General features: G+C 51.4%; 1 protein-coding gene across 2 annotated transcripts in view; it reads right to left on the bottom strand.

Moving 5' to 3' along the window:
• The window catches only part of LOC147122504 (cyclin-dependent kinase-like 2), a 79,484-nt gene that overhangs the window by 28,601 nt on the left and 24,452 nt on the right, over positions 1-26,431 (bottom strand). For both annotated transcript variants that reach the window (XM_086006005.1, XM_086006000.1), the window contains exons 3-8: positions 17,305-17,499; positions 12,416-12,594; positions 11,239-11,351; positions 7,303-7,442; positions 1,804-1,892; positions 452-587 (exon numbers count right to left, since the gene is read on the bottom strand). In XM_086006005.1, coding sequence (XP_085862131.1) covers positions 452-587; positions 1,804-1,892; positions 7,303-7,442; positions 11,239-11,351; positions 12,416-12,594; positions 17,305-17,499 — 852 coding nt within the window. The remainder of the gene's footprint in view (positions 1-451; positions 588-1,803; positions 1,893-7,302; positions 7,443-11,238; positions 11,352-12,415; positions 12,595-17,304; positions 17,500-26,431) is intronic.

The following is a 26,431-nucleotide window of genomic DNA, read 5'->3' as shown; positions in this document are numbered from 1 at the left end:
ATTCCCCAGCTGCCGTGGTGGGATTTGAACTCACTGGATCATTAGTCCAGGCCCCTGGATTACTAGTTCAGTAACATAGGCACTGTGCTACCGTACACCCTGGGGTAGCGAGTTCCACATTCTCACCATTCTCTGGGTAAAGAAGCTTCTCCTGAATTCCCGATTGGATTTATCAGTGGCTCTCTGATATTTCGGCTCCACACCAGCCTCCTCCCACCCTACTTCATCTCACCTTATCAACATAACCTTCTATTCCTTACTCCCTCGCGTACTTTATCTTGTGGATGGACAGGGGAAGATTGACCAGTCCAAATCTTCAACAGGCCTCACGAATTGAGATGAAAGACTCTACTCGAAAGAGATTTGCATTTCGTTCACTTCAACTTTGTGACAGGATTCTCCTTGTGTTCACACAATCCCCAAAACAGTCCCATAACCGGGCCCGACTCACCTTTGAATTTGTCACAGACTTTTTCTGGTCTTCTGATAGTTCCTCCACATCCTTCTTGCCAATTTTTGACCTCTTGGGTAGCGGAAGATTATCTTTCAAGTCCTTCTGATTTCGAACTCCAAGCTCTCGGGTAAATCTAGTTACAGACACAAGACCAAATCAAATTACTTTCCAACTGTCCTTCACAGAATTATATCGAATGTACAGCACAGAAACTGGCCATTCGGCCCAACAGGTCCATGTTTATGCTCCACACCAGCCTCCTCCCACCCCTCTTACCCAATCAGCATATCCTTCTATTCCTTACTCCATCATGTGTGTCTCGGATGAGACGTAAAACCAAGGCCCCATCTGCTCTCTCAGGTGGATGTAAAAGATCCCGCGGTACTATTTCGAAGAAGAGCAGGGGAGTTCTCCCCGGTGTCCTGGGGCCAATATTTATCCCTCAACCAACATCACTAAAACAGATTATCTGGTCATTATCACATTGCTGTTTGTGGGAGCTTGCTGTGCGCAAATTGGCTGCTGCATTTCCTACATTACAACAGTGACTACACTTCAAAAAGTATTTCATTGGCTGTAAAGCGCTTTGGGACATCCTGAGATGGTGAAAAGTGCTGGAGAAATGCAAGACTTTCTTTCAGAATACCAACATACAAACATTCAGCATTCGGTAGAAATCTCTCCAAAATAGTGGAGACGTTAACCTGCTGGTTTTAAAAGTGCTGTCGCCTTACCAATGAGATGATAGAGAGAGAGGTTTAAGATAAATGTGTTCACCGATCGTGCCTTAGTTTCTCATGGTGTAACTTCAGGGTCAATACCACTTCAGGTAGTATTAGGTGAGAGCGAGATCTCTGTCTGTGGGCTAACAGGTCCAGTCTCAGTCCTCGACGTGAGGCACCCCTTTGTATTATCATTCCCCTGTTAAATTATCAGTTTGTCATCTAGAAGATAGAGGACTTGCACATGGGAGCAGAACATGTGATTAAAGTTTCCAGTGAACACAGGGAGAAGTTTCACTGTTACTGAGGTCATGTGATCATATGATTAGATGTTGGCCACTAAACAACAGCAGCTTGTATTTATACCACACCTTTAACGTAGTCAAATGTCCCAAGATGGGCTCTAGCATTTTCCCCACTACCGATGTCAGGCTTCAAAACTGTTCAAAGTAAATGAAAATAACACACAATATTTTCTTGACGCCCCTTTTGATTTCTCTCCGTGGGTTTTTGCTCGCCGCAGTGTTCCAGCGATTTATCTTTAATTCCTGGAGACTCCAGGATAATCCAGGAGTCTTGGTGACCCAACATAATCACAAAACTCTTCTTTATTTTGCTTTACTTCACCTTTCAGAAAAGCCATCGATTGTGAAATAGTCGTGTTCCAGCAGCTCGGTACAGGATGGCCGTTTATCAGGGTCGATCTGTAAACATTTCTGGAAAGGAAACAGCAACAGTTCAGAGCAATGTTAAACATACAATCCTCCTGTATCAGCAACAACTTGCATTTATGTAGCGCCTTTAATGTAGTAAAACGTCCCAAGGTGCTTCACAGGAGCGATTATCAGACAGAATTTGACACCGAGCCACATAAGGAGATATTAGAGCAGGTGACCAAAAGCTTGGTCAAAGAGGGAGGTTTCAAGGAGAGTCTTACAGGAGAGAGAGGTAGCGAGACTGTATTACATTACCTGCACCGCTAACAATGAAATCATGTCATAGAGTCATAACGGCACAGAAGGAGGTCATTCGGCCCATCGAGTCCGTGCCGGCTCTCTGTAGAGCAATCCAGCCAGTCCCATTCCCCGCTCTATCCCCGTAGCCCTGCAAGTTTATTTCCCTCAAGTGCCTATCCAGTCTCCCCTTGCAAACATTGAGTGTCTCCGCTTCCACCACTTCCGTCGGCAGCAAGTTCCAGGTCCTCACCACTCGCTGCATAAAAAGGTTTTTCCTCACGTCCCCCTGTATCTCTTGCCCAAAACCTTAAATCTGTGCCCCTTAGTCCTTGTACCATCAACTAATGGGAACAACCTTTCCCCGTCTAGCCTATCCAAACCCGTCATAATCTTGTACACCTCGATCAAATCACCCCTCAACCTCCTTTGCTCTAATGAAAACAAACCCAGCTTCTCCAACCTGTCCTTGTAGCTAAGATCCCCCATCCCCAGAACCATTCTGGTAAATCTCCTCTACACCCTCTCAAGGGCCTTCACATCCTTCCTAAAGTGTGGTGACCAGAACTGGTTGCAATACACCAGTTGTGGCCTAACCAGCACTTTATAAAGGTTCAACATAGCTTCTCTACTTTTGCACTCAATACCTCTATTTATGAAGCCCAAGATCCCATGGGGGAGAAATTGGGTGAGTAGCGCCACCTGTTAGCGCCTAAAGAGGCAGTCAGTGGCTGTAGCGCCACTGGCTGCGTCTCCGGCGATATTCAGCAGGGGCGCTAATGGTGTCGTTAGCCTGTTGCGCTGCACCGCCACCGATGACATCATCGGTGTGCGCAGCGCCCCATTCGCGCCCCGATCGCGATATTTGGTAGCGAACGCCGCTGTTGCGCCGCTCGCTACCCGCGCCCGGTTCACGGGGCCTTACTGCGCCGGCAGAGGCGCAAGTTAAGGTGGAGGTGCGGGGCGGCCGGTTTTTTCGGCGGCCGCCTGCCAGCACCTCCGTCCCCGGCCTCCAGATCCCCCCACCGGCGGCATTGCCGGCTGTTTCCCAAGAGCCCGGCACTTCTCCACGGTGCCGGGCTCTTTTGCCGGCACTCGCCATCGGGGTTCGCGCTGCTGCAGGCCCCTCCCCCTTAACAATGGGAGGAAGGGCTGCAGTACCGCAGCGTGCCGTGCCGCAGCGTGTGGCGCTGCGGCACGTTGCACTGTGAAATTCACTTTCAGCGCCCTAAGAGGGTCACAGAGCGCCTCGAGCCGTGCCCCGTCTTCCTCTAGGGGCACTGAGGCTGAATATCTGACGATCGCTACTGCTCCGAACGCTGCGCAAAATTCTGCGCCCAGGCGAACTTGGCGCCTCACCCCAATTTCTAGGCCCATATGCTTTGTTAACCACTCTCTCAATATGTCCTGCCACCTTCAGGGACCCATGCACATTAACTCCCAGATCCCTCTGTGCCTGCACACTCTTTAAAACTGTGCCATTAAGTGTATATTGCCTCTTCCTGTTCCTTCTGCCTCATTTTGAAACAGTTTTGAATGAAACTACAAATAGAAATTTCTCACCAGCTGAAACGATTATTTTTTCCAGTCAATCGCAAAAGAAAATAGCTTGGTGCCGGTTGCTATGACTACTGGGTTGTCACATGGCCCCAGATCTTGCTGGAGTGGGGTATCTCGCGGCGTGCCCCCTTAGTTAGACTTTTATTCCGCACCCTTCAGCTCTCAAATTTTTTGGACCGTAACTTGCTGGCAGTGCGAGCTGATATCGGGGCGACGAGGGACCTCCGTGGAGGACGGGACCAACGGTCTATCTCCTTAACCAATGAGATTTAAGGATTGAGAAAGAAACAGAGGAATGAGGGAAAAAGAAATTGGGTGAATTAGAGTCAAATCAGGTACAGAAAGAGAAATAGAGAGAGGGAAAGAAAGATTGGATTAAGAGGAAGTGAAAAAGAGACAGGAAGGAAAAGTGCCTTTAACATAGTAAATCGTCCCAAGGTATTTCACAGGAGCATTATAAAACAAAAGTTGACACAGAGCCACATAAGGAGATATTAGGGCAGGTGACCAAAAGCTCGGTCAGAGAGGTCGGTTTTAAGGAGTGTCTTAAAAGAGGGGAGAGAGGCGGAGAGGTTTAGGGGGGTAATTCCAGAGCTCGGGGCCCAGGCAGCTGAAGGCACGGCCGCCAATGGTGGAGCGATGGAAATCGGGGGATGCTCAAGAGGGCTGAATTGGAGGAGCGCAGAGATCTCGGGGGTTGTGGGGCTGGACGAGGTTACAGAGATAGGGAGGGGCGAGGCCCTGGAGGGATTTGAAAACAAGGATGAAGATTTTAAAATCGATTGCTGCTGGACTGGGAGCCAATGCAGGTCAACGAGCACAGGGGGTGATGAGTGAACGAAACTTGGTGTGAGTTAGGACACGGGCAGCCAAGTTTTGGATGACCTCAAATTTATAGAGGGTAGAAAGTGGGAGGCCGGCCAGGAGTGCGTTGGAATAGTCAAGTCTAGAGGTAACAAAGGCATGGATGAGGGTTTCAGCAGCGGATGAGCTGAGGCAGGGGCGGAGACGGGCGATGTTACGGAGGTGGAAATAGGCGGTCTTAGTGATGGCGCGGATATGTGGTCGGAAGCTCATTTCAGGGACAAATATAACACCAAGGTTGCAAACAGTGTGGACCAACCTCTGACAGATGCTAGGGAGAGGGATGGAGTCAGTGGCTCGGGAATGGAGTTTGTGGTGTTAACAGTTAATTCACCGCTCCAAAGTTTTTAGAAGATGTTAAAGCTCTGGTGAGGATGGACGATGGGGTACAGATTCCGACTAGGGCTCCCAATTTCCAAATGGACTGCACTTCCTGAATTTTCAGCCCAAATATTTGTGAGTGGTATTGAAATGAAGTACAATACGTCACACAATGAGTTCCCTGTCCTGTGCAACTCTGCGAGTTCAGAGCGCTGTACGGTGTCACTATGACATGCTAAGAGGAAATTTAGGTCCTGAAATTCCACCAGGGTCTCCAGCTCTCCCACCACAACTCCAGCAGAAACCAGCAGAACCCCCAAGAATGCTTTTTACGCAGCGCGTTGTGATCTGGAACACGCTGCCTGAAAGGGCGGTGGAAGCAGATTCAATAGTAGCTTTCAAAAAGGAATGGGATAAACACATAAAGGAGTTGAAAATTGCAAGGCTGTGGGGAAAGAGCAGGGGGGGAGTGGGACTAATCAGAGAGATCTTTTAAAGAGCTGGCACAGGCACGATGGGCCGAATGGCCTCCTTCTGTGTTGTATGATTCTATGATAAGTAAAACAAAAACACCGGGAACCATCAAAACCTGGCATAACTACTCCAGATCCTAGTCATTGCAACTGTGAGCAGCGTTCCTGTTGTAAGTTGCAGCTTGAATGTATAACCTGTAGTGCAGCCATGCAGGTTAAACATTCAAAGAGCTGTTTAAACAGAAAGGCTTGCATTTCTACAGCGCTTTTCATGACCTCAGGATGTCCCAAACCGCGTTATAGCCAATGAAGTACTTTTTTTTTGACGTGTAGTCACTATTGTAATGGAGGAAATGCGGCAGCCAAATTGCGCACAGCAAGATCCCATAGAGCGCAATGTGATAATGACCAGATAATTTTTGGTTGAGGGATAAATATTGGCTCCAGGACACTGGGGAGAACTCCCCTGCTCTTCTTCGAAATAGTGCCGAGGGATTTCTACATACACCTGAAAGGGCAGACGGGGCCACGGTTAACGTCTCATCCGAAAGGCGGCACCTCCGACAGTGCGATGCTCCCTCAATACTGCCCCTCCGACAGTGCGGCGCTCCCTCAGTACTGCCCCTCCGACAGTGCGGCGCTCCCTCAGTACTGCCCCTCCGACAGTGCTGCACTCCCTCAGTACTGCCCCTCCGACAGTGCGGCGCTCCCTCAATACTGCCCCTCCGACAGTGCGGCGCTCCCTCAGTACTGCCCCTCCGACAGTGCAGCGCTCCCTCAGTACTGCCCCTCCGACAGTGCGGCGCTCCCTCAGTACTGCCCCTCCGACAGTACTGCGCTCCCTCAGTACTGCCCCTCTGACAGTGCGGCGCTCCCTCAGTACTGCCCCTCCGACAGTGCAGCGCTCCCTCAGGACTGCCCCTCCGACAGTGCAGCACTCCCTCAGTACTGCCCCTCCGACAGTGCATTGCTCCCTCAGTGCTGCCCCTCCGACAGTGCAGCGCTCCCTCAGTACTGCCCCTCCGACAGTGCGGCACTCCCTCAGTACTGCCCCTCCGACAGTGCGGCGCTCCCTCAGTACTGCCCCTCCGACAGTGCGGCACTCCCTCAGTACTGCCCCTCCGACAGTGCGGCGCTCCCTCAGTACTGCCCCTCCGACAGTGCGTTGCTCTCTCAGTACTGCCCCTCCAACAGTGCAGCGCTCCCTCAATACTGCCCCTCCAACAGTGCAGCGCTCCCTCAGTACTGCACCTCCGAGAGTGCGGCGCTCCCTCAGTACTGCCCCTCCGACAGTGCGGCACTCCCTCAGTACTGCCCCTCCGACAGTGTGGCGCTCCCTCAGTACTGCCCCTCCGACAGTGCAGCACTCCCTCAGTACTGCCCCTCCGACAGTGCAGCGCTCCCTCAGTACTGCCCCTCCGACAGTGCGGCGCTCCCTCAGTACTGCCCCTCCGACAGTGCGGCGCTCCCTCAGTACTGACCCTCCGACAGTGCGGCACTCCCTCAGTACTGCGCTCCCTCAGTACTGGCACTGGGAGTGTCAGCCTGGACTTTTGTGCTCAAGTCTCTGGCCTGGGACTTGAGCCTCTCAGACGAGAGAGCCACAGCTGGCACTAAAGCTCTGTCTCAACGCTTGGCGTGGGCCAACAGTGAACGTACGTCAGGTTGAGAGGAGACACTTTGTGACATGGAAACTTGGCCCATCTACTGGGTGCAAGGTATCCCCATGTTTGCTGCTTTCTTCCAGTTCGTCCTCTCCTGCCACATTTGGTGCTCTCTCATTTCAAAACTGAGATTGATAGAGTTTTGTTGGGTAAGGGTATTGAGGGCTACAGAACCAAGGCGGGTTGATGGAGTTAAGATACAGATCAGCCAGCATTTAACTGAATGGCGGAACAGGCTCGAGGGGCTAAATGGCCTCCTCCTGTTCCTATGACTCAAACAATGTCACGTACCTTTACTAAGTCTAAGACCAGGAAGGGGATTTTGGGATAGCGATTTTGAAGGAGTTCAGTTTCTTTGATTACAGGCAGGTGCAGTCCGGCGAATAAGGGATTCTTGTAGAAAAGTTCCTGGTGTCTAGGAGTCAGATTACCTGGGGCAGAAAAATATTTTGTAAATATTGAAGAAAGAACCTTTCATTAAGTTGCACACTGCAAATCAAAAGGAACCATGGTGGTAAATTGTAGGAATCAGTGCCTAATACAGACCCTCACATGAATGGACCACATCTCGGAGCACTGGGCAGAGGTCAACAGAGGTTATTCACTTTAATGGGCAGGACTTGAGCGTACTGATCTCTGCATCTGAATTTCCAAGTTGGCCGGGTGCATGCATTCGTAAAGATTACCCCTTCCTGTTGGAAATTCTTCTCCGGCGACATCAGGAGGCCAGATGGGAGACTGTTGGCTTCGCACTTGCTCCCGAATCCACTGAACAGAGGCGTCCCACACAAAAAGGTACATTAACCAATCCCACGCGCACATTTCTCCAGCGCCTTTCACCACCTCAGGACATCCCAAAGCGCTTTACAGCCAATTAAGTACTTTTTGAAGTGTAGTCACTGTTGGAATGTAGGAAACACTGCAGACAATTTGCGCACAGCAAGCTCCCACAAACAGCAACGTGAGAATGACCAGATCATCTGCTTTTTTGTTATGTTGATTGAGGGGTAAATATTGGCCACAGGACACCGGGGAGAACTCCCCTGCTCTTCTTCAAAATAGTGCCATGAGATCTTTTACGCCCACCTGAGAGAGCAGATGGGGCCTCAGTTTAACGTCTCATCCAAAAGACGGCCCCTCCAACAGTGCGGCGCTCCCTCAGTACTGCCCCTCCGACAGTGCGGCGCTCCCTCAGTACTGCCCCTCCGACAGTGCGGCGCTCTCTCAGTACTGCCCCTCTGACAGTGCGGCACTCCCTCAGTACTGCCCCTCCGACAGTGCGGCGCTCCCTCAGTACTGCCCGTCCGACAGTGCAGCGCTCCCTCAGTACCGCCCCTCCGACAGTGCAGCGCTCCCTAAGTACTGCTCCTCCGACAGTGCGGCGCTCCCTAAGTACTGCTCCTCCAACAGTGCGGCGCTCCCTCAGTATTGCCCGTCCGACAGTGCAGCGCTCCCTCAGTACTGCCCCTCCGACAGTGCAGTGCTCCCTCAGTACTGACGCTCCAACAGTGCGCGCGCCCTCAGTACTACCCCTCCGACAGTGCGGTGCTCCCTCAGTACTGCCCCTCCGACAGTGCAGCGCTCCCTCAGTACTGCCCCTCCGACAGCGCAGCGCTCCCGCAGTTACTGCCCCTCCGACAGTGTGGCGCGCCCTCAGTACTGCCCCTCCGACAGTGCGGCGCTCCCTCAGTACTGCCCCTCCGACAGTGCGGCGCTCCCTCAGCACTGCCCCTCCGACAGTGCAGCGCTCCCTAAGTACTGCTCCTCCAACAGTGCGGCGCTCCCTCAGTACTGCCCGTCCGACAGTGCGGCGCTCCCTCAGTACTGACCCTCCGACAGTGTGGCGCGCCCTCAGTACTGCCCCTCTGACAGTGCGGCACTCCCTCAGTACTGCCCCTCCGACAGTGCAGCACTCCCTCAGCACTGCCCCTCCGACAGTGCAGCACCCCCTCAGTACTGCCCCTCCGACAGTGCAGCACTCCCTCAGCACTGCCCCTCCGACAGTGCGGCGCTCCCTCAGTCCTGCACTGGTGTGTCAGTCCAGGTTTTTGTGCTCAAGTCTCTGGAGTGTGACTTGAACCCACAACCTTCTGACTCAGAGATGAGAGAGTGCTGCCCACTGAGCCCCGGTTGACAGGGAGCATGGACAGGAGGGAGGGAGGGAGGGAGGGTTACAACACTGTAACGCCGATTCACTGACACGCTTCCTTTTGCGCCCTCCGAGTGCAAGATTGGTGAATTTACCTGAAAATGTTGACTTCCGTGGCAGTTCATCAAAACACACTTCAAGATAATTGTTGTATTTAGGAAAGATCTTGCAGTTATATAGCACCTATCACGACCTCCGGACATCCTAAAGCACTTTACAGCCAATTACTTACTTTTGAAGTGTAGTCACTGTTGTAACATAGGCAAGAATGGCAACCAATTTGCGCACAGCAAGCTCCAACAAACAGCAATGAAATAATGACCAATAGTCTGGGGTATTTTTTGGTTCATATCTAAATATTGGCCACGACACCGGGGGTAATGCCCCTACTCTTCAAATAGTGCCATGGGATCTTTTACGTCCACCTGAGAGAGCAGACGAGGCTTCAGTTTAACGTCTCATCCGAAAACAGATTATCCGGCCATTATCACATTGCTGTTTGTGGGAGCTTGCTGTGCGCAAATTGGCTGCTGCGTTTCCTACATTACAACAGTGACTACACTTCAAAAAGTGCTTCATTGGCTGTGAAGCGCTTTGAGACGTCCGGAGGTGGTGAAAGGCGCTGGAGAAATGCAAGTCCTGTTTGTTTTAATGAGGTGAAACAACAATCCTAATTATCGAAGATTAGCGGAAGCATAATCCCAATGATTACAGAATGCAGGTGGATGCTGTCCTCAGCACAGTTACTGGATCCAAGAATCAGTGAGTGGTTAACGGATCAGTATGATGGGACTCGGGAATAACAGAGATACGGAATATCATATTCACTTTGGAAAAAGAAATAGCTGAGTGAATAAATTATTAACAGCACGTAAAAGGTCAGCCACTGTTGTTGTTGTTAGGAACCAGAATTAAACAGCGGAATGTTAATGCAAAGACTTTGATATTTGGGAGATGTAAAGCCGACTGGATTATGAAAATATTGGGTCTAATCTTAAACGGACTCGCATCTTTCTTACAGAAGACTGGGGCTGGCAGTGGTCACAGATGGGATGCATTTCAATGGGGTAACATTGATCTGCACGAGAGCTCCGGAATCCATCAGTCCTGCCAAATGTTAGCTGGGGGGGTGGGGGCAACACTTTCATAAAAATCCTGCGTTACAGCCTCCACAGCAACACACGCTGGTAGAAGAGCTAATGCAATTTTAATACAGTCTGACAACCATCCTCCGACATTCACTCATTGTTCACGCTCCATCTCGCAGCTGCCAAGTTACAAAGCTTCTGGACAGTGGTGCCAGCACTTGCTGTCGACAGGGAAAGTCTTCTTGATGGGGTGAGCAGTGCGTAGGGGCGGAAATTGAAATCCTGGCCGGAACAGAGCCAGGCTTCTGCCGTGTGCGTCAGGGACACAAGAGCTGCCGAAGCTGCCCCTCAGCACCCTCTCGATCAATCCAAAGACCTCACACAAAGTACTGGCCGTAACTATCCACGCTCTGCTTCAACTGGCTGTGCTGTTCTTTCCCATCTCCCCTCCATGTCACACACCATCCCGACTTGGAAATATATCACCGTTCCTTCATCGTCACTGGGTCAAAATCCTGGAACTCCCTCCCTGACAGCGCTGTGGGAGCACCTTCACCACACGGACTGCAGCGGTTCAAGAAGGCGGCTCACCACCACCTTCTCGAGGGCAATTAGGGATGGGCAATAAATGCCGGCCTTGCCAGAGACACCCACATCCCATAAATGAATTTAAAACAATGTTAAATATCACAATCAGAAGAAAGTGAATGGGAAAAAAATCAATTGCATAATTGTGTTTAACGGCAGCCCCTACCCAATGTCCCTTTGAGCTGCGCGGTAGTTGCCACCCTCTGGAGATCCCGCGCACCCGGCTCACCGGCTTCTAGAGGGAAGAACTGCGCATGCGCGGAATTTTGAAGGGGCCGCGCGGCCCCAAAACCAAAGTTAGAGGTAACTTTGCCTCCAATATAAAGCAAAGGACCGGATCAGGCAGCTCCGTATCAGCCCTTGCCCATGAACTATTCCTGAGAGTCAAGCCGCTGCACTCACCAAAACACCTGATGATGTGATATAATTGATCAATATCGGAGTCTCCGGGGAAAAGTGGCTCTCCCGTCAGCATCTCCGTTACCAGGCAACCGACAGCCCATACATCCACGGATCTGAAGGAGACAGCAGTGGGCACAGATCACACGGTTGGTATTTATCTCATTTGGAGAACAGAATATCTTTCCTGAACTAGTGTGAAGTGATGGATTTTGGTAGGAAGAATGAGGAGAGGCAACATGAACTAAATGGGACAGAGAGACCTGGAGGTGTATGGCAACGCCGGGCCCCCCCAGCTAGTAAATTTATAAAACACTGGTTAGGCCTCAGCTGGAGTATTGCATCCGATTCTGGGCACCGCACTTTAGGAAGGATGTCGAGGCCTTGGAGAGGTTGCAGAGGAGATTGACCAGAATGGTTCCAGGGATGAAAGACTTCAGAACCCACTAGTTTGAGATGCAGAAACCTTACAGGCAACAGATAGAGGAGACTTCAAGGGGCCAGTGTGTTCATTTGAGGGGTGATCTGATTAAGTTGTTTAAATGTGATTAAAGGATTCAATAGGGTAGATAGAGAGAAACTATTTCCTCTGGTGGAGGGGAGTCCAGAACAAGGGGGCAGAACCTTAAAATTAGAGCCAGGCCGTTCAGGGGTGATGTCAGGAAGCACTTCTTCACACAAAGGGGGGTGGAAATCTGGAACTCTCTCCCCCAAAAAGCTGTTGAGGCCGGGGGGGGGTCAATTGAAAATTTCAAAACTGAGATTGATGGATGTTAGGTAAGAGATATTGAGCAGAGGCGGGTAAATGGATTTGAGGTACAGATCAGCCATGATCTAATTGAATGGTGGAATGGGCTCGAAGGGCCAAATGGCCTCCTCCTGTTCCTATGTTTGTTTGTTTGCCCCACCACTCACTCCCTCCAAGTGCCGTCCTTTGAATTTAATACTGAGCAGGAGAAAGACAGAAAGAGAGACAGATAGAAAGAGAGAGAGAGAGAGACAGAAAAAGAGAGACAGAAAGAAAGAGACAGAAAGAGAGAGAGACAGAAAGAAAGAGAGAGAGACAGAATGATAGAAAGAAAGAGACAGAAAGAAAGAATGTTGTGCATTTGGGTTTTGGGCAGTTGCTGTTGGAGAATGATTCCGTCGCTTGGAGAGTTAGATTTTCTGAAGTACATACTTCCCATACTTGGTGTCTCCGACTAACAGTTCAGGGGCTCGGTACCAACGAGTGGCTACATAGTCGGTGTAAATCTCCCCCGGGGCTGCTAGTGTCCGCGCAAAGCCAAAATCGCACAGCTTAACCACCCCGGACTGAGACACCAGTATGTTTTCTGGCTTGATGTCACGGTGAATGATCTGAAAGAAAATACATACCGGGTTAAACAGGCCGAGTACCAAAATACTCCAGTTACTTTTTAATCCACTGTGAACTACATTACACAATTATTTCACTCAGTATTCTTACCCCTCTCCTATTGAGAGGGAGACGCTTTCTCATCGAATCCTAGGATAGTACAGCACAGAAGGAGGCTATTCGGCCCATCGAGTCTGCGCCGGCTCTTTCGAAGACCAATCCAGTTAGTCCCACTCCCTCCCCGCTCTTTCCCCATATCCCTGCAATTATTTCTCCAAGTATTGATCCAATTCCCTTTTGAAGGCTACTATTGAATCTGTATCCACCGCCCTATCAGGCAGCGCATTCCAAATCCTAACCACTCGCTGCGTAAACAATTACTTCCTCATGTCGCCTCTGGTTCTTTCACCTTCAATCCGTGTCCTCTGGTTATTGGCCCTTCAGTCACTGGAAACAGTTTCTCTTTATTTACTCTGTCTCAACCCCTCATGATTTTAAACACCTCGATCAAATCTCCTCTTACCCTTCTCTGCTCCAAGGAGAACAATCCCAGCCTATCCAGTCTATCCACGTAACTCTATCCCCTCATCCCTGGAATCATTCTAGTAAATTTAGTCAAGTAACAAGTAAGTCAATAACTACATTTGAACATTGAATCTTGATACCACAACCTGGATTGGCAAACTAACTATTCACACTGCCCAGATACCTGAATAAATACTTGAAATGGAAAAATGTGCAGGGCTCTGGGGAAAGAGCAGGGAGTGGGACTAATTGGAGAGCTCGTTCAAAGAGCTGGCACAGGCACGATGGGCCGAATGGCCTCCTCCTGTGCTGTGTGATTCTATGATCTCCCGTCGATATGTTTAATGTACAGACCGTGCAGCCACATTAGCTTGGAAACCGTGGTGGCTCGCCGATCGGAAAGGCAGATCGAGTGCAAAGGTCAGCGTGCCTGATCTGCGGGACGACTGGTTCCCCAGCCATCAGATAAAATCAACAGCCAAAAAATCATAAGCCCCGCGAACCAGGTGTGCTGAACCTCTTGCACTTCAATCTCCGACCTGTGGTCCTGTCGGGCAAGACATCGCGCAGCAGTAGCACCCCGCAGTTTGACCGTTCTTGTTACTGTTGTTGGGTCTCGGCGATGGACAGGCTATGGGGTCAGAAGCTCAGCTCAATGTTAGACAGCAGTCAGCAGTGGGAACACGTGCTCTCAATCGATTTCATTCAGAAATAAGATTGGGGAAAGTACATTTTTCCAACGTAATGAGGTTTTTAAAAAAATAGATTGAGATGGAACACATGATCTTCAGATAGCTTTAGTTTGTTATTTCTAAGCTGGTTAATTTTTATAATGTTATTTTTATACAGCCATGATCTTATTGAATGGGGGAGCAGGCTCGAGGGGCCATATGGTCTACTCCTGCTCCTATTTCTTATAGAGTCATAGAATCATAGAGTTATACAGCACAGAAAGAGGCCCTTCGGCCCATCGTGTCCGCGCCGGCCATCAAGCCCTGTCTATTCTAATCCCATTTTCCAGCACTTAGTCCGTAGCCTTGTATGCTATGGTGTTTCAAGTGCTCATCTAAATGCTTCTTGAATGTTGTGAGGGTTCCTGCCCCTACCACCCTTTCAGGCAGTGAGTTCCAGATTTCAACCACCCTCTGGGTGAAAAAGTATTTCCTCAAATCCCCTCTAAACCTCCTGCCCCTTACCTTGAAACTATGCCCCCTGGTTATTGACCCCTCTACGAAGGGGAAAAGTTCCTTTCTATCTACCCTATCTATGCCCCTCATAATTTTGTACACCTCAATCAGGTCCCCCCTCAGCCTTCTTTGCTCCAAGGAAAACAACCCCAGCCTGTCCAGTCTCTCGTCATAGCTGAAGCGCTCCAGCCCAGGTAACATCCTGGTGAATCTCCTCTGCACCCTCTCCAATGCAATCACATCCTTCCTATAGTGTGGCGACCAGAACTGCACACAGTATTCCAGCTGTGGCCTAACTAGCGTTTTGTACAGCTCCATCATAACCTCCCTGCTCTTATATTCTATGCCTCGGCTAATGAAGGCAAGTATCCCATAGGCCTTTTTAACCACCTTATCTACCTGTCCTGCTGCCTTCAGGGATCTATGTACATGCACACCAAGGTCCCTCTGGTCCTCTGTCCTTCCTCGGGTCCTACCATTCATTGTGTATTCCCTTGCCTTGTTAGTCCTCCCAAAATGCATCACCTCACATTTTTCAGGGTTAAATTCCATTTATGTTCTTATGTTAACACATTCTGAGATTACCACAAACCCGAGGGCAGGTGGCACAGATTTCAGGCTTAAAAACCAGAAGGTGTTTCAATTTAACCGACTGAATGCATGGAATGAGCAATTGAGAGAGGTAAACAATGTGGAGGAATTTAAGGGAGAATTGGACAGATATTTGAGAGAGTGGGTGATTGATGGATATTAGTTTTTAGGATGGGTCAGATGGAGCAGAGTGTTGTCCAGTCCGGTATCTTCCTATAACGGACGGATCAATCGAACCTGGGACAAGACAGCTAGTACTGGTCCTGTACAATATCTGGTCATATACACGGGACACCAGACAATACATTGAGGCAGGGAGTGTGCATTGTTCCAATTAACCAAACAACTGACTAATTATACCAAGTTAATGAAGGAGGTGTCCTGTTATTCTGAATGATGTCAGATAGCAGCCTCTGTGAGTCGTAATGAAGAGAGAGCAGGGACACTCTGTGTATTCCTCAAGGTCACTGACGGTAGCAGGACAGGTAGATAAGGTGATTAAGAAGGCATACTGGATACTTTCCTTTATTAGCCGAGGCATAGAATATAAGAGCAGGGAGGTTATGCTTGAACTGTATAAAACACGAGTTAGGCCACCGCTAGAGCACTGCGTACAGTTCTGGTCACCACATTACAGGAAGGATGTGATTGCACTAGAGAGGGTACAGAGGAGATTTACCAGGATGTTGCTGGGAGTAGAGAATCTTAGCTATGAGGAAAGACTGGATAGGCTGGGGTTGTTTTCTTTGGACCAGAGGAGGCTGAGGGGAGATTTAATTGAGCTGTATAAAATTATCAGGGACCGAGACAGAGTGGATAGGAAGGACCTATTTCCCTTAGCGGAGAGGTCAATAACCAGGGGTCAGAGATTTAAAGTAATTGGTAGAAGGATTAGAGGGGAGTTGAGGAGAACTGTTTTCACCCAGAGGGTGGTGGGGGTCTGGAACTCACTGCCTGAAAGGGTGGGAGAGGCAGAAACCCTCATCACATTTAAAAAGTACTTGGCTATGCACCTGAAGTGCCGTAACCTACAGGGCTACGGGCCCAGAGCTGGAAAGTGGGATTAGGCCGGAGAGCTCTTTGTCGGCCGGCACAAACACAATGGGCTGAATTTTACCAACCTCGGCGGGTCCTAGGCGGGCGACGTCAGTGGCGGGTCCCAGTCCTGCTGCTGGCTCCAGCCCGCTGTCCAAAATAATTTTCCCCTGATTGGGCTTGTTAAGCCCGTCCAGTGCATTTGCCGGCCAACTGAAGGAAGTGGGTCTGATGATGTCATTTGATGATGCGTCATATGTTTATGGAGGGAGTCACAGCACGCAGGGAGGTCCTCATCCCTTCCAACGGGCGGAAGAGACCTCCCCAGGAGATCGCTGCGGCCTAGTTACACATTGCACAGGAGGACACAAGCAGAAATGTCGTTAGGAGGACCAGGCACAAACCCTTCAATGATCTCAGTAGATCACGAAATGTTAGTACAACGCCACACTCAACCTCATCCTGCTGTGCCACTCATCACATCCCCATCACTCTGCCTTCCCTACCCTACTCCTGCACATCCTTACTCACAGCAACTTACCTTGCACCTCCACCCATCCCCCTCTATGTACATTATCACTTCCCCATCTCACTAGCCACCCCTCACACTCACCCTCATCCTAGTCCAATCATACCAACTAACAACACACAAGGGTAGCCACTCGTGTGTTTTAGCCAATGTTCATGTGAAGTTTCTGTTAATGTGCTGTCAAATATTGAAATCTTTATTTTCAACACTTTGCGTTCTTGGACAGACTTGTGTGAACCTTTGGAAATGGCTTAGTGAGTTGCAGTGAATGGTGAGACATAAGGGTATCTCCCGTAATGGTCATGTGTGTGAAAGGAATGGCTTGGGCATTGCAGGGATGCTTTGTGGTGTTGGTGTGGGGTCGTGCCAACCTGGCGCATCATGGGGCAGCTTCTGAGCTCGGAAAGTGAACAGCTGTGAGATGGGAGCTTTTATAGCAAATTTGCAGCTGTCAAGTAATGAGATGATTCCATGGTCATACAACTCCTGACCTGCTTACCTGACGTGATCCCCGAGCAGCGTGGACCCCGTGGGCGACCTCGTCAAATGTACAGGTGAGCTCAAAATACTGTTTAATGGCCTGTTAACAACGTCATAATGACCTGGATTGGCTGCCCCGCTGCTGCGTGTCGGGTCTGTTCAGCGCTGACAGACCCGACATCTGGGAAAAATGCGTGGCGGCGGGGTCACGACCCGCTGTCAAAAAAAAACATTTTCCCACCCGGCCCACCACCGAACACGCCCACTGACCCCCCCCCTGAAAAATCCCCCCCCCCATGGGTCGAATGGCCTCCTTCTGTGCTGTAAATTCCCCTGATCCTATGATTCCAGGGCGCCTCACTCACATTGTGGTTGTGACAGAAAGCCATCCCTCGCAGGATCTGGATCAGATATTTTCTAACTTTGCCGTACTCCAACCCATTCGGGAACTGTTCCAAGTCATCCAATACAGTGTGGTCCACGAACTCAAAAACCAGGTACCAGCGCTTTTTCTTCTTGCACACCTCCAGCAGGTTGACCAGGTTCTCGTGTCGGAGTTGCTGTTAAAACAAGAAGAGGAAACAGTTTCTCCTGGGTGCGGGGGGGGGGGGGGGGGGGCGTTTGCAGATTTCTGGACAAAAATTTTGAAATTCTCGCACAGCTGCACAAGATGCGGAGCCGGTGAAGAGAGCACCTGACCAGACAGGAAAAGGCAGCTTGACAGTTCTTAAAAAGTAAAAATAGACTCGTCTCTCTCAAGGGTGACTAAGGATCGACGGTAACTACTGCCTTCCATGATATGCCGACATCGAAAGAATAAATACAAAACATGTCCACAATACCATAAAAGGTGTAAAAGATATTTTGAAAGAAACACATTATTTTGACACTTACTTAAAACTTATGCTATGTCGAAGTGAACACTTTAAACATTCACCCCATCCACCACCTTAAACATTCACTCCCTCCACCACCGGCACACCGTGGCTGCAGTGTGAACCATCTACAAGATGCACTGCAGCAACTCGCCAAGGTTTCTTCGGCAGCACCTCCCAAACCCACGACCTCCACCACCTAGAAGGACAAGGGCAGCAGGCGCATGGGAACACCACCACCTCCAAGTTCCCCTCCAAGACACACACCATCCTGACTTAGAAATATATCGGCCGATCCTTCATCGTCGCTGGGTCAAAATCCTGGAACTCCCTCCCTAACAGCACTGTGGGAGCACCTTCACCACACGGACTGCAGCGGTTCAAGAAGGCGGCTCACCACCACCTTCTCAAGGGGCAATTAGGGATGGGCAATAAATGCCGGCCTTGCCAGCGACGCCCACATCCCAGGAACGAATTTTTAAAAATTCCTGTATCATAGTCAGCACAGGCACGATGGGCTGAATGGCCTCCTTCTGTGCTGTAAGATTCTACGTTCCAAATATTAAGGCATGTTTATGAAAATATGAATCTAGAAGCCAAAGACATTTTCATTCAAAAGGACTCCTGATAATGGTTAAAGATTAAACCCAGTATTGAGGAGTTCAATCAAAGCCATTTCACATTCAATTAGCGAGAGTGATGTGGGCTGGAGACCAACACCCTTCGGTGTCTAGAGACATTGGTTTACTTTCCTTCAGTTAAGTAATCCACATTGAACAGTAAACAATGCCCACAAGCACATGTGTCTATACTTTAAATATCTTGTGTATGTTCACATTTCCTGTTGTCACAATTTTTGGTCACGCTTTTATGTCAACATTTAACATGGAAACTGCCTATTGTGGTAAACCACTGTTATTGTTGTTCACCGTTGTTGTTGTTGTTGCACACTGTTGTATCTATGCATGCCTTAGCTGGCTCCGCCCCTGGCTCCACCCACAGGCCCAGGTATAAAGGTGACTGCTCTGCAGCCCCCTGCCTTCTTGGAACCCAGTCAACCACGAGAGGCATGCTCTGTTCTTTGCTAATAAAAGCCTTTTAGTTACTCTCCTAACTCTCCGTCTTTTATGAGTAATTGATAGCGCATCAATTTTATTAGCAAAAACAAAATGTTGGCACCAAATGCTGAGCAGCAGGCTGCTGCACCAAACGCTGAGCAGCAGGCGCTGCAGCAAACGACGGCACCAAACGCTGAGCAGCAGGCGCTGCTGCACGCCCTCAGACCAACATGCCTGGACCTAGACCCTCAAGAGGCGGGTTCGTCTACCAAGTTCGCACAATGGCTGCGTTGCTTCGAAGCTTACCTGGAAGCCTCAGCCGTGACACTAGATGGAAACAAACTAAAAATCCTGGCCTCCAAGGTGGGCCACCAAGTCTACACGCTCATCCAGGACGCGACTACCTACACGGCGGCTATCGATCTGCTAAAAGGACAATACACACGCCCGGTAAATACGGTTTATGCCAGACACCTCCTGAGATCCCGCAAACAGCAGTCCAGGGAATCGGTGGAGGCATTCCTACGGGCACTACAGATACTCGGCCGAGCCTGCGATTGTAAAGAGGTATCGGCCGCGACACACGCGGAGGGACTTATCCGAGATGCCTTCGTTGCAGGCCTCAAATCCGACTACTCCCGGCAGAGACTGCTGGAGAAGGGCGAAATCGACCTGAAGAAGGCAGTGTCCCTCGTGCTCTCGCTAGACGCGGCCCACCGGAATATGGACACATTCTCTCCTAACCGCTCCGCATCGTGGACGCCGCAACCTTGGGTCATGGGACCGCCACCCCCGGCACCAACTGCTGCAGCGATGTCCAAGGGCCCGAAATGTTACTTTTGTGGCCAGGCAAAACACCCCAGAGCACGCTGCCCTGCGAAAAACGCTACCTGCTCTGGCTGCGGGAAGAAAGGACACTACGTCAGCGCCTGCAAAGGTAAAACCGCTAACGCCAGCAGCGCCGCGTGTGAACCGTGGGGGCAGCCATCTTGTCCACCATCTTGGACACCTCCAGCCGCGTGGGGATCGGGATCATGGGCGCAGCCATTTTGTCCGCCATCTTGGACGCCTCCAACTCCAATCGCGGGTGACCCAGACTCAACCACCGCCTCGTCTGACGACCACAGCGACTCGCTCGACCATACGCTGGCCTCCGTGACGCTGGACCAATCTCTTCCTCACCAACTGTCCAGGTCCATGATGGACATTACGGTAAACGGCCGCGCCACTACCTGCCTTTTCGACAGCGGGAGCACGGAGAGCTTTATCCACCCCGACACGGTGCGCAGTTACTCTCTCCCGGTCCTGCCAACGCGCCATCGGATCTCTATGGCTTCCAAATCCCATTCAGCAGACGTCGGTGGCTACTGTGTAGTGACCCTTTCAGTAAGGGGCACAGAATACAAAAATTTTAAACTTCTTGTCCTGCCCCATCTCTGCGCTGCCGTTCTACTGGGGTTGGATTTTCAGTGCCACCTTAAAAGTGTCACATTAGCGTACGGCGGACCCCTCCCCCCACTCACAGTCTGCAGCCAGCAGCTTTTAAATCACCCGCCGCGCACCATTTGCAGCCTCTCCACGCTTAAAGTCTCCCCCCCACCCCCTTGTTCGCTAACCTCACCCGCGACTGTAAGCCCATCGCTACCAAAAGCAGGCGGTACAGTGCCGGGGATAGGAGCTTCATTAAATCCGAAGTAGCAAGACTCCTGAAGGAAGGGATTATTCAGGGTAGCACTAGCCCATGGCGAGCACAAGTGGTGGTAGTGAAGACTGGCGAAAAACAGCGCCTAGTTATTGACGACAGCCAGACGATCAATCGCTACACCCAGTTAGATGCATACCCACTCCCCCGCATATCTGACATGGTCAATCAGATAGCACAATACCGGGTGTTCTCGACGATTGATCTGAAGTCGGCATACCACCAGCTCCCCATCAGGGCTGAGGACCGCCAGTACACAGCTTTTGAAGCTGACGGTCGTCTCTACCACTTCCTCCGAGTCCCCTTCGGCGTCACCAACGGGGTTTCGGTCTTCCAAAGGGAGATGGACTGAATGGTTGATCAGAACGCGCTGCAGGCCACCTTCCCCTATCTAGACAATGTCACCATCTGCGGCCACGACTAGCAGGACCATGACGTTAACCTAGAGAAATTCCTCCGTACGGCCCAGCGGCTGAATCTAACATACAACAAGGACAAATGTATGTTTCGCACCACGCGCCTCGCCATTCTTGGCTGCGTAGTGGAGAACGGAGTCATCGGCCCCGACCCCGACAGAATGCGCCCCCTTATGGAGCTCCCCCTCCCCCACTGCCAAAAAGCACTGAAGAGATGCCTAGGGTTTTTCTCTTACTATGCTCAGTGGGTGCCCAACTATGCGGACAAAGCCAGACCCCTCATCAAGTCCACCTCCTTCCCCCTGACAGCAGAGGCATGTGCAGCCTTCACTCTCATAAAAAAAGATATTGCGAAGGCCACAATGCACGCAGTGGATGAGTCCATCCCTTTCCAAGTGGAGAGCGACGCATCCGACTTCGCCCTAGCTGCAACCCTTAACCAGGCGGGGAGACCCGTGGCCTTTTTCTCAAGGACCCTCCAGGGCCCCGAGATTCGACACTCCTCTGTCGAAAAGGAGGCCCAGGCCATTGTGGAAGCGTTGCGACATTGGAGGCATTACCTGGCCGGAAAACGATTTACCCTGCTCACTGACCAGCGTTCAGTAGCTTTTATGTTTAATAATAATCAGAGGGGCAAAATCAAGAACGACAAGATCTTGAGGTGGAGAATTCAACTCTCCACCTACAATTACGATATCTTGTACCGGCCCGGGAAACTCAATGAGCCCCCAGATGCCCTATCACGTGGTACATGCGCCAACGCGCAGGTCGATAGACTGCAGACCCTCCACAATGACCTCTGCCACCCGGGGGTCACCAGGTTCTTCCATTTCATCAAATCCCGTAACCTGCCCTACTCCATCGAGGAGGTCAGGACCATGACCAGGAACTGCCAAATCTGTGCCGAGTGCAAACCGCATTTTTATAGGCCAGACAGAGCAAGCCTGATCAAGGCCACTCGCCCCTTCGAGCGCCTGAGCGTCGATTTTAAAGGGCCCCTCCCCTCCTCTGACCGCAACGTGTACTTCCTCAACATAATTGATGAGTACTCCCATTTCCCGTTTGCCATCCCGTGCCCGGACATGACCAGTACCACGGTCATTAAATGTCTGAATGACCTTTTCGCCTTGTTCGGCTTCCCTAGCTATATCCATAGCGACCGGGGCTCATCCTTTATGAGTGACGAACTCCGTCAGTACCTGCTCACGAGAGGTATTGCTATAAGCAGAACCACCAGCTACAACCCCCGGGGGAACGGCCAGGTGGAAAGAGAGAACGTGACGGTTTGGAAGGCCGTCCTCTTAAACTTAAAATCTAAGGGCCTTCCGACCTCTCGCTGGCAGGAGGTCCTCCCTGCGACGCTCCACTCCATTCGGTCACTGCTTTGTACGGCCACCAATGCCACCCCCCATGAAAAAATGTTCACTTTCCCCAGGAAGTCCACGTCGGGGGCCTCGCTACCGACATGGCTGACGTCTCCAGGACCCGTCCTACTGCGGAAGCACGTGAGGTCCCATAAAACGGACCCCCTGGTCGAGAGGGTGAGCCTCCTCCACGCCAACCCCCAGTATGCTTACGTGGCATACCCGGACGGGCGGGAGGACACAGTCTCCATACGAGACCTCGCACCTTCGGGTGCCCCTGAAACACTACCATTGCGGGAGGACACAGTCTCCATACGAGACCTCGCACCTTCGGGTGCCCCTGAAACACTACCATTGCCATCCACCACTACCCACAACCCAACCCCGGTAGACGGCATGCCGCAGCCCCAGGACCCGTCATTGACCACCCAACCACTCAATGAGACGCCAGATTCAACGTTGGATGCTGCACCACCACCACCGCCACCACGACGATCAGGACGGCATACAAGGCCACCTGATAGACTTACTTACACGAACCTTTAGTACACTTCACCCCGCCGGACTCAATTTTAAACAAGGGGTGAATGTGGTAAACCACTGTTATTGTTGTTCACCGTTGTTGTTGTTGTTGCACACTGTTGTATCTATGCATGCCTTAGCATGCCTCTGCTGGCTCCGCCCCTGGCTCCACCCACAGGCCCAGGTATAAAGGTGACTGCTCTGCAGCCCCCTACCTTCTTGGAACCCAGTCAACCACGAGAGGCATGCTCTGTTCTTTGCTAATAAAAGCCTTTTAGTTACTCTCCTAACTCTCCGTCTTTTATGAGTAATTGATAGCGCATCACCTATGTAAACATTTAGACTGGAGATCAAGGGGGAGAAATTCGGTGTCGTCCTATTTGGGGGCGGTAACTTTCCACAGCTGGGAAATGTAGCGCCAGGCGCTAATAGGACCCAGCTTTTGGAAAATTCGCTTTTGCGCACCAGGAAGGAAGTGGAGCGCTATATCAAGCGCCCACTTCATCCCTGGCGCGCCGCAACACTGGGCGGTGCAGCGCTGCCGCGTTGGAAGGCTCCTTCCCTCCCTTAAAGGGAAGGGCCATCGCTGCAGGCTTTACCTGGTCCCCGACGGCAGCCGCGATCCGGCCTGATCAGCCCAGTGCACTGCAGCAGAGTGCCGGGCTGATCGATGGCCGGTGAAGAAAGAAAAAAAACCAGAAAGAACGTTTCAGATTTTTTTTTCACCTACCTCGGCCACCTCGCCTTTAATCATTGCCCCTGAAGCGCCCGACCTCCCGACCAACACCTCCTGCAGCCGTCGGTGTTTTCGCCCGCCGATGCTGCAGGGGGCGGAATTGAATTTCGGATCCGGGGCGCTACTGGGGCGATGCGCAGCCAGATGACGTCACGATCTCCGGGCACAGGAGATCGTGACGCTAAGGATTGCCGCCACCGCAAACCGGCAGGTGAATTTCGTGGGTGGTGGTAACATCGCCGCGCCCAGGCGGAAAGTCCTTAGCACCCCATTAGCGCCCCCCGGAGGTGCTAACAGGAGGCATTAAGGCACCAAATTTCTAGCCCCTTGTCTGTAAATAGTTGTTAGTAGATGCCGTTACAAGCTCTGGCCAGTAAGTGCGCTGTGGAGCAAGTTTCTGAATTCTATCTCCAGGTGTGTCAGCTGTGGCTCAGTGGGCGGCACTCTCGCCTCTGAGTCAGAAGGTTGTTGGTTAGTCCCCACTCCAGAGACTTGAGCACAAAAGTCAAGGCTGACATTCCCAGTGCAGTACTGCGGGAGCGCCGCACTGTCGGAGGGTCAGTACTGAGGGAGTGCTGCACTGTCGGAGGGGCAGTACTGCGGGAGCGCCGCACTGTCGGAGGGTCAGTACTGAGGGAGCGCCGCACTGTCGGAGGGGCAGTACTGAGGGAGCGCCGCACTGTCGGAGGGTCAGTACTGAGGGAGCGCCGCACTGTCGGAGGGGCAGTACTGAGGGAGCGCTGCACTGTCGGAGGGGCAGTACTGAGGGAGTGCCGCACTGTCGGAGGGGCAGTACTGAGGGAGCGCCGCACTGTCGGAGGGGCAGTACTGCGGGAGCGCCGCACTGTCGGAGGGTCAGTACTGAGGGAGCGCCGCACTGTCGGAGGGGCAGTACTGAGGGAGTGCCGCACTGTCGGAGGGGCAGTACTGAGGGAGCGCCGCACTGTCGGAGGGGCAGTACTGCGGGAGCGCCGCACTGTCGGAGGGTCAGTACTGCGGGAGCGCCGCACTGTCGGAGGGTCAGTACTGAGGGAGCGCCGCACTGTCGGAGGGGCAGTACTGAGGGAGTGCTGCACTGTCGGAGGGGCAGTACTGAGGGAGCGCTGCACTGTCGGAGGGGCAGTACTGAGGGAGGGCCGCACTGTCGGAGGGGCAGTACTGAGGGAGTGCCGCACTGTCGGCGGGGCAGTACTGCGGGAGCGCCGCACTGTCGGAGGGTCAGTACTGAGGGAGTGCTGCACTGTCGGAGGGGCAGTACTGAGGGAGCGCTGCACTGTCGGAGGGGCAGTACTGAGGGAGCGCCGCAATGTCGGAGGGGCAGTACTGAGGGAGCGCCGCACTGTCGGAGGGGCAGTACTGAGGGAGCGCCGCACTGTCGGAGGGGCAGTACTGAGGGAGTGCTGCACTGTCGGAGGGTCAGTACTGAGGGAGCGCCGCACTGTCGGAGGGGCAGTACTGAGGGAGCGCTGCACTGTCGGAGGGGCAGTACTGAGGCAGCACCGCACTGTTGGAGGGGCCGTCTTTCGGATGAGACATTAAACCGAGGCCCCGCCTGCCCTCTCGTAAAAGATCCCATGGCACTATTTTGAAGAAGAGTAGGGGGGAGTTCTCCCCGGTGTCCTGGGGCCAATATTTATCCCTCAATCAACATCATTAAAACAGATTATCTGGTCATTATCACATTGCTGTTTGTGGGAGCTTGCTGTGTGCAAATTGGCTGCCGCGTTTCCTACATTACAACAGTGACTACACTTCAAAAAGTACTTCATTGGCTGTAAAGCGCTTTGGGACATCCAGTGGTTGAGAAAGGTGCTATATAAATGCAAGTCTTTCTTTCTTTAACTCTGTCACCATCTTGTAGATTAAAAAAAATATAGAGTAATCAACTAACTATTTACTACTAAAACAAGATTTAGAAAGTTTAATATCCATCTAAAACTAAGTTCATATCAAAAGCTGAACTGTTTAAGATTATTCCTGAGAAGAATCTTACAGCACAGAAGGAGGCCATTCGGCCCATCGTGCCTGTGCCGGCTCTTTGAAAGAGCAGTCCAATTAGTCCCACTCCCTCTGCTCTCTCCCCACAGCCCCGCAAAGAGTACACGGTTAATCCAGCGTTCCCACAGTCCTGGCTGGCAGCCCCAGTCAATGGGACACAGGTCAGAGAGAGAGAGAGAGAGAGAGGGCCACACTTCTGTAGCGCTGATTCCCCGACTCATGTTCCCGAAAAGGAGCCTCCCCATGAGGAGTGCAGCATCACTGAATTTAACTCCTATATATGTCAATTATTTTTAAAATAATTAATTTTATTTGAAGGGATCCAAACCAAGATTGTATTTTATTTGTGCAGGAACATCACCTCCTTCAAGCACATTCATTCCCACTATTGTAATACTTTTAAGACAAGTAACAATCTATGTGTGCGGGAAGTGTGTCCAGCTGCAGCTCATGTGGGACCGCATGACGGCCCTTGAGCTGCAGATGGACTCACTTTGGAGCATCCACGATTCTGAGAGGGGTGTGGATAGCACATTTAGTGAGTTGGTCACACCGCAGGTTAAGGCCAGCGTAGACAGTACATGGGTGACCAAAAGGCAGAGCAAGGGTAGGAAGGTAGTGCAGAAATCCCCTGGGGTTGTCTCCCTTAGCAACAGGTTCACCGTCTTAGGTACTGTTGTCGGGGGGGGTGACGCATCGGGGGAAGGCACCAGCAGCCAGGCTCATGGCACCATGACTGGCTCTGTTGCAAAGAAGGGAGGGAAAAAGAGTGGCAGGGCTATAGTAATAGGGGATTCGATTGTAAGGGGAATAGATAGGGG

Source organism: Somniosus microcephalus, chromosome 2, assembly GCF_052327205.1.
Source record: "Somniosus microcephalus isolate GS21.2 chromosome 2, FLI_Smic_1.0, whole genome shotgun sequence".
NCBI lineage: Eukaryota > Metazoa > Chordata > Chondrichthyes > Squaliformes > Somniosidae > Somniosus > Somniosus microcephalus.
This window is presented reverse-complemented; position numbering and strand designations above follow the sequence as displayed.